This window comes from Varroa jacobsoni, unplaced genomic scaffold (assembly GCF_002532875.2).
Source record: "Varroa jacobsoni isolate VJ856 unplaced genomic scaffold, vjacob_1.0 scaffold_221, whole genome shotgun sequence".
NCBI lineage: Eukaryota > Metazoa > Arthropoda > Arachnida > Mesostigmata > Varroidae > Varroa > Varroa jacobsoni.
In genome coordinates this window covers 17,336-38,067 of record NW_019213123.1, presented here as the reverse complement: position 1 = coordinate 38,067, position 20,732 = coordinate 17,336, and the positions used below count along the sequence as shown (strand labels likewise).

Genomic DNA, 20,732 nt, shown 5'->3' with positions numbered 1-20,732 from the left:
CGTTAGCGCGCGTCTTATTACTTAAATTTTAAGTATTTAATTTTTAACTATCAGGCAATCCGGATGACGCTTCGGAATTTCTTTATCGGCTCGTAAACTTTTTTCTCTTTTATACACAAATGATTTTAGTTTTGCTTTAAATTATACCGGGAGAACGATCAGCGGGAAAGCAGCCAGTTTACTATGTCTGCCTCTTCATATCCTTCAGCTGCCAATAGATAAACAAAAAACATTAATTAGAGTGAAGTTCCTACTTCTAAGTAAGTCAAATACGCTTCAGAACGAAAGCGGTTCAGTATACCATCACTGAAAACGTAATTATCCTCTACCCCATAATTACAGCAATAACACTTTAGACATATGCCTACCCTATTTAGCTTTTTGCTATTCGCGGTAGAAGCTCGCTCATGTTGTTGCAGTCATACTGACATATAGGGGCCATGGTATTGATATGCCGCTGTTACTGTTATGAATAGCAGTCACACCAAAATATTGTCGTAGGGGGGTGAATAATAGATGCCAGAATTCTTATAATAATAATTATACTGGCTGTAGCAGTGGTGAAATCATGGATATGGCCTAGGCGAGGGCGGTCTGCCCATATTGATGTGATGTACGCTTGATTTGGTAACTCATCTGTCCTGACAAAGACGCGGTTCAATTCAAAATGCTGCGTTAGCCGGTGGAAAAGGTATGACACGAATACCGTTATACGTATCCTTTTGCTTCTTTTTTTTATCGCCAGCAGGAGCGACAGCAAGCGATTGAGCGATGAACATAGTTTCCCTGTGTCTTTCTGGTTTGTCACACTTTCCAAGGCCAATAGAGGATAGGGAATGTGGGCAATCACGTAGCAGACATACTCCCACAGGAGACAGCACTTTTGGAAGCTCCGCTGAAGTTGGCATTTCGAGTTTCCAAACTGGTCGGCGCCAAATTATTCTGGTATACTGTCGACAAGGTGAAGGGACTGTTTCATCTTTATTTTGTGCGAAATAGCCCTTCACTAGACAGACTATAGATGAACCAGCTGATGTACGTATTATTGTAAGATATTATTATATGAATCACCAATGCGTCTTATGTTTGACTCGGTCTACTAGCTTATTATGTATATATATATAGAAATTATGCTCAATAGCAACTCCATAGGCGGTTACTGATCAAAACCGTAATGACACTTGTGGAAATACAATTGACTAGAGCTGAAATTACACGTTGATGCAGTACCTTCCAAACCAAATAGAATAGGACTAGTAACACATCTAAAAGCCATTTGAAGGCAGCGAAACACGTTTCTTTAAACAAACTTTTGGCACTTCGAGTCCCGCAAGCACCTAAGTATACATTGATACACTTATTTAATTGTATGTATTACATTGTAACACATATATATTCTTATAATTATACTGTAACACGAAAACGGAACGTGGACTTTGCTAGTATAACGGTATTCGACTGCTTCGAGGTTCCAGTGTAAAATTTCTGCTAAATCAACTCTAATATTTTTTTATGCATACGTTTCGTTTGTCTACGTTAATTTTTGCTTCTATTATTAATTTATATTTTGGCTTTTATGTGCGTACTTTTTATGTATTTTCACAAGAGAACTCGTTGTTCTTCTATTGATTCCATACTGTGCTAAAAGACCTATAAGTTAAGCCTAAATGAGCTTTTGTTAAAATATGGATAATTTTACGTTAGATGTAGCGCGACGACGTTTCGTAGGACACTTTAACATTTGATTCCGACTTACCGGATATACTTTTTCGAGCGGGGTTCAGAAGCATTGTCAACTTGTGTTGTATTTGGTGCTAGACAGATTTTGCCATTGTCCAGCGACTTAAATCACCTGATCTTAATCGATTCCTCGAGAAAAGTAGGCCTTACAAACTAGAGAGGCAAACTCCACAGAGGCGGTTATTTATTGGAGAAGCACTCTCAAATCTTGAATCATTGTGCGTAATATGGGATGGATCGATATGGCTTTCTGCCAAATTTAAAGCTTTCGGAGATTTAAAGGACCTTGATTAAGTACTCGTAATAAATCGCTCACGTTCTAGAAAGGAAACATTATTGTGCGTCGAGGATTTTATTTCAGTGACGAAAACACAATCTTTTTATATTGATTTATTCGCTAAGATACGAACATGGATCAAATTGTCCTTTGGTGTTTGGCCTATTCACGCCTGAGCTGCCTCACAACTTCAGCTTCGAATTTTTTTTGCGGACTAAAGTTAAAGAACTTTTACTTCTCTCTAAACGCGACCAAAACTGATATCAAAAACTGCAGTAGTAATGTACCGTTTGAATTTAGAAAGCGTTTCAGTAATTAAATTACATAAATATATTTAATAGGAGTGAATTAAAAGAAAAGCACGGCACTAATATTTGAATAAATACGTATGTACATGTCATCGTATGCAATCACATATTGTACAGACACCTATTCATCAATTGCATGATACTTTTCGCTATTAAATTATACCGTAATCGTTAGTTATGATCTAACTGATCTGTCCTATTTAAGTCGTTGTCCTGTCACAAAGTAGGCTAAACAAAACGCTCGCGCGGATCGACGCGAATAGTACCGCTTCCACTTTGCAAAGACCTTGACTAGAGGTCACTTTGCCTTGTAGGCCTAAATGGCCTAGTTTTTCGTTCCATTCCAAACAAATTGAAAAGTGTCAAGTGTATGACATTGCAAATCTATACCGGGTTAATAGTTTTGTAATTATGTAGTGCCTTAATGCGCAATTATTTTTTACTATTTAGATGTATTGTTTTTTTTTTAGAAAATTTCAAAATCGATTCTAATTCTATTCAGTTTAAAAAATTCTAAACCATTGAGTAGAGGGAGTATTTTGATTGTTATGACGCGCTCATAAAAGCTCGTCTTCCAGATTTATTGTGTCCTCTTCGAAAATATTAGCTAATCCATCTGGAATCGTGATTAGCTGTCTTGACGCTTCCATGCTTTAGGTTTATCTGATATAAACTGTCAAAAACTAATTATTATCGCATAAACTGATATTTAGGCTTCAATTGTAGAGTTTAACCTAAAAATACACACGTTGACAAATTTTCCTATTTGTATATGTGTCTGTGTGTGTAAAACCGTGTTTGATGAAGACAACGTAAACAGACTACACTTAATATTTAATCATCTATTATATCTTTTATGCATACGTGTTAGGGTTTGGGCTCTGTGATACAATCCTAGCGCGTTAGAAGCTTAATTTGTAGCTGTTTTTCGAGTTCCTCGACACTGAATTTTGTGAAAGGCAATTTTTTGTCCCAAGTCAATTCTGCTAGAGTTTTTGCTCGTCTGACCAACATAAACATAGAAAAGATGTCCTCTTTTCAAGAGTGAATAAGATGCCATCCTGCGTCAATGACGGGATAGGATACGGCGCTAATCTTCTTTGGCGGGCTTATTTAAGCTCATCTGATTTTACAATGACGATCACTACAACGGTTCTAAACCGTGAGCATACTGGATAGACTATTTTTTTTTCAAGTAACTACGATTTTTCAAGTAACCGTATGCATCTCCATTCTGAAGAAGTTCATTAGTATTACCATTGTTGTACCAAAACTGAATTCGGACTGCTAGAGGTAAAATAGTCAAGTTCCAAAAATACACTGCCAATCACCAAACACTGCACGCCAGTGCATGTAATGCAGATCTTTTATTACATACATTAAAGACGAAGTAATAGCTTCAAAGTTCATTATCTTCCAACTATATGTGGTAGCTATTGCAAAACTGGTATAATTTTTAAATAAATTGGGCCTTTTCTCTCTGTCTAGCATTATTCGTGTTTGATGCCTCCTAAGATAGGCCAAATGAGGTCGTATATCGTGCGCCCTTTCGGAGTACGTACACGGTAGCTCAGATTATTGCCTGCCTCATAACCTTCATCCGCTTCTGCATACAATAAAATTGTAATTGATATTTCCATATAAAGAAGTTAATGCAAACTCCAGGTCAATTCATCCCACAATTGCAACTAACTGGAAGAACACCTGAGAAAGCTGTGAAAGCTTGCAACTGGAGCATGTATGCCTAAGGTCACGTGTCAACGAACATCACTCTAGACGCTAGAATGTATTTTTTCGTTTTTATTTTGTTGTGTTCCGAATTATCTAGCTTTTACCTATAATTGAGCAATTTTTCTCTATGTCTGCCGTCAGTTGTCGCGACCTACCGGAAGAAGTCCCTACATTGCTTGGGTTGTATTTTGGCATGTGAAGTTATTCTCAACGTACTCTTGATTCCGTTAGAAGAAGTCGTTAATCGACGTAGCATAGCCTTGTTCTTAATTACTGTTATCACTTAATACTGTTAATGTTATCTGGTAATTTACAATGTGAAGTTTATTTTTTTGTTAACTTTAACAATACTTAGTCTAACTGATTTCGCTGCGGGCATATTACGGGAACATTATAGGAAACGTTAATTGTACATAGCTGCTTTTGTTGTGAGCTAACAGCCCTAACCGTCTGGCCTGTAAATCGACAGTGCACGCATCGTGCTGAGGATAAGTTGCTACATCATATAGGGCTCAAGGTTACAAAAAAAAGATAAGTGTGGATATATTTCTATAATGTATAGTTTATGCGAATCTGATATGGTTATTTTTCCAATTACAGGTCAATATTGCACCCTTTACCTGAATCCCAGGAACGTGCCATTCCTCAAGAAGATCATTTACCGTTTCCAAGAAAATGGTGAATATGTTGGAAGGGCCGACCCCTTAAAATGGCTTAGTCAGGATTTGTTCCTTGGTATTCGGATAGGAATCTGTATTCCATCGAAGTGTAGCGGCGATGAGATAGAATACATGATCCACACTTGTAAGTAGATCGCCTATTCGAACGATGCCAGATCCTATGCTTTTGTACAACCTTTGAAAATTCATTTGCCTAATTTAACAATAATACTACATCGCTCTTCTGATAAATAGGCTGCTACGGGTCGAGCAAATAATATTTAGGGTGGCTACATACTGCGGCAAGCTTTTCTCCCAAAGATTGAGCGTTGACCTTAAATTGAAATTAACTAAAAACAAAAAGAATACATTTGTCACTGAGCTTCAATTCATAGTGAGTTTTTTCAGCTAGCCTTGCTTGAAAAAGCCGCTCTAAAAGATACGTTAAATACACTATCACCGAAGGGTGTATACGCCGTGTTCGACTGTTGAGGCACTGTTCTCCAAACTAGTTTTTTCTAAATATGTGTTTTTTTTGACGTTTATGAACTATGTGATATTAAAGTCTATGTCAAATGTATACTTTTCAGTATTGGGAAAATACGGGGTAAAGCCGACTGTTACTGGCTGTGAACTATTGCCGCATACGGAAAAAGCACCACTTACTCAAACGCAAGCATGCATGCTGTGAGTATCAATGTTAAATGGTCCTGTTACCGCTATAGATATTGCAAGATAGAAGCGAATGGCGGCTATCTTACAAGTTAATATCTTTTACTGTTACCAGAAAATAAATAAAGATCTATTTAGACCCTATATGTATAGAGGTCCCGATGTAAACAGGTCATATACTAATCATAACCTATTTAGGGTTAAGCTCTTAACCGTCCAGAGGGTTCGATGAGTTACAAAAGTGCAGTGGTAGCTGTGAGCCCCGTTTGTGAGTAGCAATGCTAAGATTATCGAATGTAACCGAAAATTACGGTCTAACGAATAACCTTGAAATACAGAAAACCTAAACCTACCGTGTTCTTCGTGATCAGTCCTGATATAGCAGTCTTCAATCGATTTCGTCGCACTATAACAGTTGATTGGATGAACGATGATACCTGGAATCAAGACCACACGCTCATCGTAACGATACTGAATGAAAATAACAATTATTTCATTCATTTCATGGAAGTATATCAATTATTTACATTACCAATATTAAAGGAACCCCTGACCGCTGACCGAAGTTTTGCTACGTAAGAGCAAAGTCTAGTTGGTGGCATAACTTGCTGGTTTATTTATTTTTTTTTTTTATAATTTAGCCTTATACATCGAACGAGTTGTGCGCGCATATGACTACCCGAAAAAAGAAGGGTCTGCGAAGGCCATAGAAAACCTTTCTTTTATTCGTTCAGACATTGCTGCTACGATTTGTGATGATATTTTTCGTATTTTTGTAAAAACATTGCTTTGAAGAGCGTTGTCGATAAGCTAGAGAGAAGGCGCTCGTCTTGTGACGTCGACGATAAAGTAGTTGAAGTATGACCGAGCGGCCGAGCGTTAAGCGGCGTTCAGGCTCTTACAGCAACAGAGGCAGAAAAATTAGCAACGATTTGGGTGGGGAAGAAGGAGGAAGACTGCACAGCAAGGAGCTGCTATACAGAGCTAACTTTAGCTTAGGCGAAAAGAGGTAAAGGCCAAAAGTGCGAACGTAACTGGGGCTAGTTTAATTTTTGTTGAACACGAATTATCTTCGACAACGCATTATCTCTCTGTCGTCTTGTCGTATCTTCTCGTGATCAGCTAAGGATGTGTCGACTAATATAGAAACATTTATGTCGTAAATAGATTGTAGAAGTCAACCCGCATTGACAGGCGAATTAAGCGCGCATAACGGTTACGCGTTTGCTCATTTACAGATACATATGATGACACCCATTTAGCGTGCGTCAAATGTATTCAGGAAGACGAATAGAAGCTTGGCCATCAATGAAAGCTAAGACAAATGATTACAACAGCAGTTTTTTTGAAGGTACCATGGTAAGGATAGATGGCGCTGCATAACTACCGACGCCAATGGCGCGCACCGCTATACCACAGAAATTTGCCACCACTTCGAATGACCAGGTGGTAACTCGTGTGATCTTCATGTGGAGGTTAGACGTTAAGGCGGAGGCGATACCAAAAAAAGCTAGATGCTTATGAATCTATTTCTGTTCATGACTTTCGAGAAAGGCAACTTTACTGCTGGACTATCGGTGACACCCAGGGACGCCTAGTTAGGCCTTTTGTACCGACGCCGGCAAAGGCAGCGCGTAGGACAGGGAAAAAGACTAGGAATCTACAAGCAGCTTAACTAACTAATGGCCATATGTTTATCGAAAGAAGCTACGTACGAGACAATGACATGGTTATTTCACATGGCTCTACGCGGTATCTGGTAATGGCAGTATTTATCTTGTTCGCAATCGTTGGTGGAGCTTTTGTGACTGACGCCTACCTTAGTGTTATAATTTGTTTATTATAATGTAATAGTGTCACATTATAGCCAGCGCAGAAGGGCCTTGCCAAGGTAGAACGTCTGCACAGCTTTAGCACCGCATTGATATGTTTTACTTGGATTTTTCTATTTATGGCTAGGACACTCTAATCCATAGGCTTACGTGGACCAAGAGGATTGCGAATTTCTTTTGTTGGTAATGAGTCTATACCAAGAATTTTCTGAAAGTACACTAAAACCTTACCTAATGGTCATTTCAATACTAATGCAGTTTCATAAATTAATCGAGACATATTATCTGCACAGCACGGCACCACTTGTTCGTTGGTCTAGCCTGACCCAGTTTCTGACTGGGCCGTGAAGTGAAGCAAAAAACGCTGATAATATTTTACAGAGCTCCTCAGCTTGACAAAATCACACATAATTAACATTAGTTATTGTTTATTCTGTATGATTTTTTTTGATTCTAGACGAGAATTCTGAAATTGTTGATGGTCAAAGAACTAATTAATATATATAGACGCCGAAGACACATGACTAGTCCATTAAGACAGCTCTACGTCGGTGCGATATTAATACCTGTGTACGAATATAATTATAAGGGCGTCTTTCGACATATCACAGTTACATATACCGTAAAATAACCTGTTTCAATGATTGACAGCAAAGGCGTTCTATTTTTAAAACCAGCACTTAACGTATATCATATGATTATTGATTACCTGCAGTAATCATTTAAGCAGTGCTTTGAAGGTCGCAAAAGCAATTAAGTTAGCATTAATTAACTTCGCTTGATAAGTTCAGTGGTAGATCGCTCACAACAGTGAGCTATACCACAGGACCATATCGTCACTTCTACAATATCCTGTCGAGCGTCCTTAACCGCAAGCGTTAAACCGGCGTGCCTATTCATGCGTTCAGTAAACACACGAGCATCCCGAAAGCGAACTCCCGAATACCCGTTATCTTCTGGCTAATTCGACTACTGGTTTTCTCTCAAAAGCGTTAACGTTACCCTCCCCACCCTGCTTCGATCAAAGCCACGTACGCGCACCAAAAAGACAGTAGGGTAAAACAGTTTCAAGCGTTGTTATTTTACTACATCATGAGAAAAACTGGCCATAGTGACCTTGCTTAACTAGAAGCTAAAAAGTATTTCACGCGATTATTTTCTGCATGAAGCAGCGTTGATGCAATCTTAACGTCTGGGAGGGAAACAGTGCGAGAAAAAAATCTGTGCCACCGTACGCCCGTCAGCGATACGTTATGAGCGCATACGATGATACATTTATTGTATTCTCGCAACCATCTAGGAAAAAGAAGGTCTAAATAATATTAACAACAGAGCAATTTGGGACTTGTTTTTTTAATCACTCGTTAAAATGGTACCTGTGGAAAATATGAGTTTTGACGCATTTAAGCAGCGACGATATGCGGAAGCTCGCAGGCTAGGAAACTTGAGCGAGGAAACAACAACAACAACGACGACGTCGTTGACCTTTGCTGGTACGCAAAACTCGCGACGGCGGCTATATTTATAGCAGTATACTAACTATAGTAGATCGTCGCCAGATCCTCACGTTTTATTATAACCTCTAACATAATTTGACGATTAACATTTTTTCCTAACTTTCACTCTATAATTAGCTCTTGGTTTTGTATTTTGTAATAAAATATTGGCGTAATATTCATGTTAAAAAATCATAGTTTTGAAAGCCTTTTAGTTTTTCAAAGTTCGTTTATAGTTAATTTCATCATAGAAAGTGATTCCTTTTTTATGGCCGCATTAGAACAACTAGCGAACAATTAATCTTAAAACAACTCCTGCATAAGTTATATAATATAAAGGCGAATGAAATTCACATGTGTCACCCAATATTAGCAATATCTGCCTTTTATGTTGTTTGACATATTAACATGGAGATACCTAGAAGAATAAGTTTCTACCTTTTTTTTTTTCATTTCAGCGCTCTGATTGCATCCTTTACAATCATAATCATTTTTGCATCGCTATCAGAATACTACATGATCCGGAAGAAAGGCCAGAGGGATCGTTCAGGTACTATGCTCATCAGGCGAGGCCCCTTTCTGACATTACCAAAAATCTTCACAAAGATTTTGAAGAACTAAAAAAAGTACCGAAGAAAAAAAATTCGATGCTTATTATGGGACTATAAGAAAGCTTCTACCACACATTTTCCCAGATTTTGTAATGTTAATTTTTGTAGAGCCAAGCAAGAAGACTAGAAAAGATGGCTTGTAAATTTGGTGGGTATGATTTCGGCAGATAGAGTTCAACGGTCCGGGGAGAGTTGCAAACGGCCCCGGGATTTGACGAATCATGTTAGTCCGGTATCGTACAACTGCCCTCCATAGAATAATTGCGTATTTTCAATTTTTATGTCCCTTAAACGAATAGCTGTGAAGAGCTTGTTGTATATAGCCCTGTCAAATGAAAAATGGCACAGACCAATTCATTAAGTAATTAATCATTACTAGTACAGAACTTCTGGAACGCGTTGACATTGATTTTACTGGGTCATTTATTATAATTACTATTCATGCACTGTTATGCACAGAGCGGCAAAAAAAAGCTTAGTATCATAACGTACAGTGTGAAGTACTCTGTAACAGTTGCTCTAAAGAACTGTGCGATTTTGTCCGTAAAGTTTTGCCATTGTATTATAGACTATAATAATACCCTATTCATCTATAAAAAGTCACTAAAAAGTCACTGAATTCCGTCACACTTCAGGCCACGGCAATATCGTTCTGAATCGAATCCAGCGATGATGGTAACACGACCTTAGAAATATTTAGTTCCTATCCATACTAAACTATCTCTCTAATACTTGAATTTGACGCTTACTAATAATAGCAAATGCCCATCGTATTCCTATTTAACTTCGTATCTTATAGACAAGTTACATATAGATATCTTGGGGTAGGGAATATCGAAGAAGTAAGCAGCATGTCAATAACTTCATTGCTATGTATATTTGCTATAGGTTATATTGGATACTTCATCGCAGAACTCAGTCGAGGTGTCGTAGTAAGTGTATTTGCTCTCATTTATCCATAACTGGTCTTATGAGTTTATTGCAGTGAGTAAGGCATACGCGATATTGCGGTGCTTCTCGGCTGTGGAGAATACTCGCAAGCTGCTCTCGACTAAGGCGGCGATCGATTCAGATGCTTACCGCCTCAGGTTTATTCATGGCCTAAGATTTTTCAGCGCCTCTTGGGTCATCCTCGGTCACACGTACTTTCTTATAATTCCCACGTCGCTGGCCGAATCGCTAAACATCATTAAACTACAGGTATGTTGAAATAGGTTTTACATCGAATGGGACCGTTAGCAAGCTCGATGTACGTCTGCAGCAATTGTCTAAAGGTGTAGTGGCCGCTAATAATTTACCCAAATGTGAGATCCCACGAGATAACGACTCTATGCATCTCGTCACGAAGCGAAAAAACCCTTTAGGAAACGTATTTTTACAAATAAATGGTACGAATTCGAATAATAAAATATGCCCTCGGCATATTTAGGTGGCTCTCAAAGCGATACGTATTCTTGCAAAAATCTTAGAACCCTAGTGTGTCCGCTCTTTCAGGTCGAATCTAATGGTGGACAGATTCAAGTATTCCATTCGTTTTCTGCATATACAGCTTAATATAACGTAGCTTAAACGTCTACCCTTTTAGTGACGTTTGTGTAGCGCTCAACAACGCTACACAACAGCATTGTGGCAGATAATAGCAGCATAAAATAAAAATAAGGCGAAATTTTACGTATTTCAATACATTTCCGTACCTCCTTACGATTGTAGCAAATATAACGACTATACATGCACATGTTATACCGGTCAAGAAAAATTGCTGATAATAAAAATATTATTTAACAACTGAATTGGAAATTAATCGGTATTAATGTGCCATGTGTAAATAAATAATAATAAAGAGATGATAGGCTTTGGATTTACACAAAAAATCGATTAGATCTAGTTAACGTTGATTAGGCGTTCATTGCCACAAGAGACACGTATGGGCCATTGATTGCAGGTCAACATTCTGCACGCCGTTGGTCTTTTTCTCAAAGCAAAATGGCTTAACAGTGAATTCTACATCAAGACAAGCATAGTGAGCTTAGAAATAGACAATGGCGTCATTAAATTCTGGCCTGACCGCCCCTCGGCTCGTACATAACCTGCTGTCATGGTTTATATGTGTTCAGCTAAATACTTTATATAAAACTTTTCTCGACGTATTTCTAAGTAGGCAGCGTCCCACTTAAGGCTCTGCTGTTCACAGCTAGAGCGAAACAGGTTCTCACCCGATTTTATTTTTTCTTTTCCGCTAAAATGGAATACTAGGACCGAAATCCTAGGCCATCATCATTGTAATGGCAAAATGAGTTAGATTAACTTCATATTTTGGGTTCAAACGAATACAGTAATAACAATGAAATTAACAGCAATACCAAATCATCAATGGTGGCGATTGCGAACGAGAATATTGCTTGTACTTGCCACTAAATCAGGCTTTCGAACGTGTCATTGAATTTAGTTTGAAATATATATATACACAGAAAGTTCTTTCCTCCAAGAAAGAAACTTCCTCATACAGAGAAGTTGTTAAAACTTAAATAAGTGTTCTCTAGCTAAGTTTCAGGACAGAAGTTCCACATACAAAGAAGTTATTAAAACTCAAACAAGTTCTCGTTGGCCAAGTCTCAGAACAGAGTTTCCTCATACAAAAAGTTGTATATATATATATATATATTTAGTGGAATATCGGGTTCAGTTTAGAAGACAGTTGGAATTTTAATTGCATAACAATCGTTGAGACTTACTGATGATCCGATTTACTAAAATATTGCGTAAAGATAATCTCGAGTCACAATTAATGAAGAACAAGAAAACATTCCTGAAAAGGATAAGCAATGAGGAGCAACGCGCCTCAACTTCAGCATTTGAGAATTTCTTTCAGGAGAAGCTGCACATTGACAATATCCGAAGACTATGACTCAAGCAATGTTACTTTTTAAGCTGCCGTCTGCCAATATTATCTTGTCATATTATTAATACACAGTGGTTTATTGTGCCGTAAAAAAGGAATATTACTCAACACCAAAAGCAGGATAACACTTAAAATATACCCAAGGTTAGCAATTTAGCTCTTGAGGAAATGGTGATGTTTTCAAAGGAAATGAATAGCTCTTTAGTGGTAATACAACGGTGTTATCTTGGTTTCCTTAACTATGATTTGATAATTGGTACTAATCTCAATATCCTATAGGTAATATAAATGAAATTATATATATTTCGGGGGGCAGTTCTTGTATTTATTGGTTGATCTAGGGGACTGATCGTTGTCTATGCGCTTGTTGCGCAGTCAAGTGGGTTTTTTTTGTCGATATCGTGGCAAAGGTCGCTTTTGCTATCGGTAAGGGATCTGTTTTAGGAATACAATTACGATAGTGTAGCCCCGTACGAGTTGCGGATTTCATTCGCCTACCAACGACGACGATTTGTAATTGTCTGTTTTGTCGTTGAGTTGCATGGCGCTGAATGGTAAGTCAATTTTTAGCAATACCGAAATGCCATCTGGCGGCTGTTAGCGGCTGCCGTATGCCGAATTGATTACTCAATACTGTGAAAAAAAAACATGGTTTCAGTAAAGACGGTAGATCGCAAAGTTTCTGCCCGAGTAGAACCAAAATCTAGTCTACATGCTAATAAAATGTGACTTGTGCTAGCTTATTTCATAGTCTAATATAAAGTACGAAGTGCGTACAATACGCTTTAGGTCGGATTTTACAGGATTCCTTAAGCCTACTGAGTTGTTGTGGCTTAAGCGGAAAGAAAGCCAATTGAGCGTTCTTTAGTATCTATCCAATAATGTTCACCTCGTGAGACTTCTAGCGGCTATTTGTCTCAAAACCATCCAAATACTGCCCCTGTGCCCGTAAAAAAAATCAGTGACAAAAACCCACGGATACTTTTACATTATCTTATAATTAGAAAAGAACGAAGTTCCTGTCGAAATTGGCGCACAGGAGGTACTGATTGACTAATGAGGTCGAAAGTTCGTTGAAAGTAAGGTAAGGGTCTTAAGAATACACCCCTTTTACAACGTGAGCGACAAAGAAAGACCTTGTAATAAGACTGTGGCTTGCAAGCTTGACTAAGTGTAAGTAATACTTCTGTATATACGTAACTGAGTGGTAAATATTTAGAACTCAACGGTCGTTTAAGCTATCATTTGCATAGAGCTTGCTTTCAAACGTAGCTTCGCGATTCACCATAAGGAAAATACTTTTATGTGACCCTGACACATTGCCTGATATAGGGGAATGTTAACGCATTGCTTAGCAGCGATGATGATGCACCGTCGCTTCATTTAGATTCTAGTAAAGAAAACGCCTGAACAGGATGACTGGAACAGGGAAACAGTTACTTTGCTCGCTGAATTGATACATCATATATATGCACAAAACATATTAGAGAAAAAAACATGACTTTATTATTCTTATTTTAGTGCTCATTAATAAACTGGAGTTATTGTGAACGTATAAAATCTACTCCTTGAATCATAACCTAGGCACTTGCCTACGTTTACTATTTTGGCCATGTTCGTGTCGTTGTCCTTTAGTCACATATCTAAGTACTTACTTTTCCCATTATTTCCAACGACAGGAGGATATCTGGTTTTGTCTCATCGGCAATGCGTTTCCCTGCATCCAAACTTTCCTATTCATGTCCGGTTTTCTTCTGTCCTACAATGTCCTCAAGTATCTATCGTCGTACAAAAAAACCCTAGCAATACCAATTCTCCTGCTGCTGGCGCGACGATATATTCGGCTGACGACACCAATCATATTCTTGGTCGGCCTTTTCCTCGTCCTGCCCCGTTTCATCTCTGGACCAATTTATTCAGAATATAAAGGAATAGTCTTTGGATCGTGCGAGATTAACTGGTGGCGCGTCCTACTTCACATCAACAACTGGGTGCCATTTTTCGATATGTGTTTGGCACATCTGTGGTACGTTAGCGTCGATTGGCAGATTTACTCAACACTATGGGTAAGTACCTGAAGATCGGAGTCGTAAAAGGTCTGTACGATAGGTGTGGTATCCGATCAGATGAATGTTAATATGATTTTGTACAATCCAAGCTATCTTCGGACAATTTTAAATAGAACCAAACAATATTAAATTATTATATATATATATATATAAGCAAATTATTAAAAATTGGCGGAACGTTACGCAAACATAAATATACATTGAGATCAGCCGCTTAAACGATGATATTTAATTACCACAAAAATGAGCTCGGAAGATGCCCTCTTAACGAAGAGACGAGATTTACATATGGAAAAAATGGTTCAATATATATATTTTTATATAAAATGTTTATATTTTTATAATCTTTAAATTTTTACATAAAATATATTTTTATTGACGATTATTGTCTATTTCTAGCAAAAATGCATCAGCTTTATGCTTTGCTGTTTGGTGGATTCAAGCGAGCGTTCATTTGCTTGTTTTATTTGCCTGCTTTTGTGGCACAAATTTAAACAGGTGATTCCCATCATTATGTTACGGCGTAAACGAGTGGGTCTTGGCCTGTGCTGCTTTGTGATAATGGCGACGGCCATTTTAGTAGGAGTCCAAACCAAGGCAAATGGCTATCAGCCCACGCCTATCTACTCCGATTTTAACGTTAATCGGACCTTTGACGCCGGAAACGAGGTGTACTTCAAGCCATTTGCGCACGCTGGTTCGTTCTGCGTCGGCATCATCACAGGTAAGTGTACCTGGGTTGCAAACAAAGCATGCCATCTAAATAGAGGCGCCTACGATAATCCGCCTTAACGCCTGAAACGCAGCACAATAGTATATAGGAATTAATTAAGCAGCCATACCTGTCGTTAAAGTTAGCTAAGATGTAACGGGAGATAATTGCTGATGGATACAGTAATAGCATGGTAGTTTTAGCGGTTATGATTACCACAGACTAAATGAAATTATCTCATTAACAGCATCAGCCTCGATTAGGTATGAGAAATGGCTCAATTAATATATTTAGAGAATCAGTATTTCAACTGGTTCTTAAGGACAAGTTTCTTGTTTAAATCGCCAATTAAGTTTAGTTAATTGAGTTTAACTAAGTTCTTCTATGCCTATAATAAAAAGCGATAGATTTATCTTATAGGAGGTTTAGCTAGAAATGTTTGTGTTCTTGACACAGGTTATCTCGTGCTTGCTTATGGAGCGTACAAATTAACCACGGCAGCACAAGGCACCCTGTGGGCCGCGTCAATAGCCATATGTTTGCTGGTTGTCTTTGGACCGCACAAGTGGTTTGCTGGTAAGGACCGTTCACCGTCATGTCATAGTGCCTAATATGTATACTTTTGGCGAAACTTTTCGTGTGGACAGAACACCGCTTTATTAGAAATAGAAAGCGCTACCATTTTTTCGATACATACTCTATATCCACAATGTCTAATTTTAATCGGCCTTGGTAACCTCTCAACCTGGTGTTTTGAAGAGAGGGGGAGTTACGTAGAGCTAAGATGGAGCGACTCAACATCTTCAGATTTTCGTACCGAATCTTTTATCTCATAAAACAATTATTCAATCCTTTAGCTGCAATGCTGTTAAGGAAAGCACCTTTTTTGGTCAGTTAATCGCAATGGTGACACTGGTTATTCCCAACCGTATATTTATCTATACCGTAAGTCGTCTTATACTATAGTCTGCTATAGAATGATAAGATGCGCTAGTCGAAGTAGCAAATTCAGTACGATAGCGTACCGTAAATCAGCGGCTTAGTCCTTCGCCCCTTGGGGCTTTTGTCATACTTCTTGCCTTTTTTCAATAACAGCAATTGTAAACAGTCGACACGAGAAACGCTTCCCAAAAATCAACGGTATCCAACATGCTAACCGATACTACTCACCGCCAATACATTTCATCTGATGTTTAAACATTCGCCGATTAATATAACCGGTAGAGGGTAATACGTTCGATTAGCCTTCCGTACAGCTGTCGTCGACATTTTGACATGGATCACAGACAAATAAGGTTCTTCAAATTCGATTTTATTGTACCACACTAGCAATAAGCTGCACTGTCTACGCCACGGAGCTGACTCTGCTGACTCATAATCTAAACCAGATTCTTGTGCTTCTATCTCGTGTTGAAATCTTAAGGTGCTCCCCACGAGGGCTGGGACGCAACTATTTACGCAGCGACCCATCGTACAGCATGGTCTGTTGGTCTGGGTTGGCTTACGTTTGCCTGTGCCACAGGCCGTGGAGGCCTGCTCAATGGGCTCCTGGCCTGGAAGGCGTTGATACCGATGAGTCGATTATCATTTTCGGCTTTTATGCTACAAACGGTTGTACTCATATCACGCACGATGGTCGCCAGAGACCGTCTGGTTTTCAGCCACGAATTTATGGTTAGTACATTATTGCTGGGCTGTATAGCTTGGTTGCAACACATGAGAACAAATTATTGCTTGTAAGGAGCTCTCTGAGCCTTAGATTTGATATCGCCAATTAAGCAACTTAACGTGACCCCATCACTGTTTTCTGTTTTGACCTATTATTATAAGTTCTGCTCGTAATATACGGTATCATCGGTAAAAATCATAACCCATGACACTTCGCGAGAAAAGTCTCAAATCGACGTTAATTATACTACTTGTCGAGCTCGTAACGGTTCCTTAGTGCAAATCTAGCTTTCAAAATGGCGTCGATTGTTATGCCTAATAATTGTGTACTATTTCAGATCAAGGATTTCTTCGCTACCTACATGATCACCTATCTATGCTCGTTTTTTATGTACCTCTTAATAGAAGCGCCCATTGGCAATCTGGAGAAAATGCTTTTCATGGGCAACATAACAAAAAAAGAGACGGCGCTCTCTGGGTTTGTGAAAACAGGCTCCAATCAGCAGGTCGAACATGTTGTCACCATTGAGTCGATTCGAAAAAAAACACACCGTGCATCATCATGCAGCGATCTGAAGACTGTGCGATTATGAAGTTACTGCAAATTCAGTAGTAAAAGTGGTTAAATTGATTTATGCTTAAAGCCGTTTTGTATTCGATCCGGTAACACTTTGTAGTATTCATGTCTTTATCTTCAGCAGAGTAATAGCCCATCACAAAGAACTTCTCTATTGGGAAACGAGAAATATCATGAACAGCGACCAATCAAATAAGCCAAACGGTATCTAATATTTTACAGAGACGCTTATACGATAAGCTTCATTCGAGCCATAATCGGCTCAAAAGATCGTTTAAATTTATCTTATTTGATTGGCAATTGCCATTGTGTATAACTGTATTTAGATCGTTAAAACAGGAACGCTCAAAACTAGTAAGTATAGACAATTCCGATAAGACTACATGTATTTTATTAGTCCTCGTATAACTGCAAACTAAGATATTTTTGGCACTACAAAATTCACGTGTCTGACGTATTTGCAGTCAAGAGCAGAACGTTTAAAAACAACAGCAGAGATAGACATTATGCTTATATTTTTGTTATTGGTGGGCCTCAAAAGGGCACAGTTCACCCGCAGAACCGAGAAAACTTTAAATGCGGATCGGTTAACCCGAAATATATATATGCTTAATGCTAAAGGTAACTAAGAACCAGAGATATTTGTGTAGTTTCACGTAGAACCAAGTCATGGCAAAAATTAGCCTTCCAGTAGAATCTACAAAAATGTAAAATTCAGAGTCGCGTATTTACAAGACGATGTGTAAAGTTGAATATACATATAGCCCAAAAAGAGCGTGTTGTATATATGAAACCAAGCATCGAAAACTCCGACCCTTATCTATTTAACCAGACTGATGTGCTATTGCTGGCACGCTGTAGGACCTCTCGAAAACCGTTAATGTACAAATCTGCCGAGGGTAAGGTACCCGTGAGAATTCAAATTAAGTTTAGACCTCGTGTGCGCCAAACGAAGGATGTGTATATGGAAAAAATTGAATATAATGGCAAGTCATGTTATGTTCATTTGCCCCCATTGCGCGAAAGCAGGCACGTTACGTCCTTCAATAAAATGCACAACTGTATAGTTTACAATACCACTATCTTCAAGGTACCGTACCCAGCGTCCCAGTTCAACTTCTCTGCTTCTCTCAACTTATTCCTTTCTGTTTAAACTCTGCTGCGATCTTCGCTGCGAAAGGCCGCGTATTTACCACTGGGCTGGCCCTTGAATACGCTAAAAAATTCCTTGAACGATGTGGGTCTATTTTTACTCTGAGTATGTGATTACACAAAATATTCACATCCGTAAGCAAAGTAGATTTCCATAGTTAAATAGCCTGTATCCATAATGAGTTTTGGCATGGCGTGTTCTCTAATTAGTCGTCGACCTTGTCATAATCCATATTGTTGCACCCATAGTGTTCGCCTAAAGTACGTGCCACGGCTGAAGCTGACACGCGTGCATCTTTGACAGAAAGGCACGAACACTACTCAAATTAGATGACACGCCCAAGTACAGGCACGATTGCTTTTTTACACTTCGGTTATAAAAGCTAGCCGCCGCCGCCGCTCATTGCACTTAGTCAGGTAAGGCCATAATTTTATGGCCATTTTACCTACATTTGTGAATATTTGCGCCGTTTTTGCAGAAATCTACTCAGCATTAGGAAGCAAAGAAACAAACTAGTACCATTAAGACTTATGCAAGTAGATAATCTAATAAGAACCAGAACGGAACCGTAAACGAAAACCGAAGTAATAAGTATTGTAATACGAATATCGATGACGAAAGTAGGCAGTTATACCGCTTATCGGTGGTTTGTGGCTGGTCCACGTAAATACGTGTACGGCGATATACCGTTTCGATTAATGAATAAAGGTCAGCAGAACGTCACTGAATTCAGTCAAATGAAAACGCTCGAGTTGTGATCAAAAAGCAAGTCAAAATGTTGACAAACAGTAATCATATGCAGGAATAATTGTGCGTCACTTTTTTCTTTCTATAACAGTACTAGCTACGAACAAAGTTTGGACTACCAGTAAGTTCTTGTCTCATGAACGAAATAAAAAACAATCAACAAGTAAGTGACAAGTTAGCTAAATACTGTGAAAATGTATATTATGTTTATTAACAAATCAAAACGAATTTACTTTATCTTCTAGGAATCAAGAACGTAATAAAAGATAACTAGAAAAACGTTAGAGGCTTTTGAGTTCGCATGTAGTTTGAAGGTTTGCAACATTTTTAAAAATTTAGTTAAGATTCATTCAGTTCTGTGAAAATTTGTATTTCTATAGGTTGTTCATCTAAAATAACCTGATTTGAAAAAAAAAGCTAACAATAACGGGAAAATTTGCATTTGTACATTTTATAGGGATAAAGTATTTCTTTTTCTCGAATAATATCATGTATTGGTAAAAAAAAAACAACTCCAAGAGCATAACGTCCTGTTCAGACATTTGATGATTGAGATTCACGTATACATAATGTGTGTGCGTAAGTCACGTTGCCTTTACAGGCTGCACTATCTACGATAGTCAAAGTTCATTCGTTGAAACCATGAAAATTATGGTTCCTCTAATACTAAATAAATGTGTTACATTAGAGGTACCCTTACCGAGTTTCAAGCTCATCGAAGGGTACAATGAGTAAAATAGATTTCAAATTTGTGTATTTTATCGTAATGAATCTTGTTGGTATTTCACTAATTGTTTCAGTCTGTCAAGGCGGTGTTATGCCGTTATCCATTGCCATAAATTTTCTGATCCCAACATTGCATAGTTAAAGAATGTACTTTAGGTGCATAATAGTTCTATTGGGACGTATTAAATGCAAGCCCTTATCGATATTTATTGTTGAAAATTCTGGGCCTCTGGGTTAATAAATAAATAACTTGGTACATGAAAACGAGTTCTATTCTAAGATCAATCAAATGACATCTAGCAAGGATATTGCCAAAAAAGCGTCGCAGTGTACGTATATGCTACCTTATTTGGTTACATGCATTGCGTAATATATCTCATTGGCAAGGTTTAAACTAGCAATCTCTGATTTTTGCAGTCAAAAAGTTAGTCGTTCAACAGCGGCAACAGATACCACGGTGCCAAAACAAAAGACTGAAACTGGCTGTAAATATACATGCGAGTCGTTCTTAATTTTGTAAATGAGCGCTGAAGGAATTAAATTTAGGACATAGAATCTGTATCTCACACTGGTCTACCAAATTTTTTAATCTTTGGGAAAAAGAATTGAGCCGGTCTTGAAGCAGTCTATTTGTAGTACTGATGCTATTAAGATATTCTCACTATTATTATTATTAGCTAAGTTATCTTGCTATTCCCTGCGCAAATAAGGGAACAATTGAAGCATTATATTTTTCGATCGAAGCATGTTTATTAACGTACTTCGATTGTCGTTTAAGATTATAATTGACTTAGCTCGGTTACACACTCGTTTCGGATATATAATATCAAAGAAAAATAATTTACACAACTTTAA

At 38.1% G+C, this 20,732-nt stretch overlaps 1 protein-coding gene across 1 annotated transcript in view; it reads left to right on the top strand.

The window, feature by feature from the left end:
- Window positions 1-19,132, top strand: part of LOC111273726 (nose resistant to fluoxetine protein 6) — a 30,154-nt gene extending 11,022 nt beyond the window's left edge. Inside the window, exons 2-10 of the mRNA XM_022855625.2 lie at window positions 4,657-4,860; window positions 5,306-5,402; window positions 9,174-9,265; window positions 10,312-10,526; window positions 13,905-14,291; window positions 14,793-15,018; window positions 15,463-15,582; window positions 16,430-16,680; window positions 17,013-19,132. Of these exons, the coding sequence (XP_022711360.2) occupies window positions 4,657-4,860; window positions 5,306-5,402; window positions 9,174-9,265; window positions 10,312-10,526; window positions 13,905-14,291; window positions 14,793-15,018; window positions 15,463-15,582; window positions 16,430-16,680; window positions 17,013-17,267 (1,847 nt within the window). The 3' untranslated portion in view covers window positions 17,268-19,132. The remainder of the gene's footprint in view (window positions 1-4,656; window positions 4,861-5,305; window positions 5,403-9,173; window positions 9,266-10,311; window positions 10,527-13,904; window positions 14,292-14,792; window positions 15,019-15,462; window positions 15,583-16,429; window positions 16,681-17,012) is intronic.
- Window positions 19,133-20,732: the final 1,600 nt, after the last annotated feature.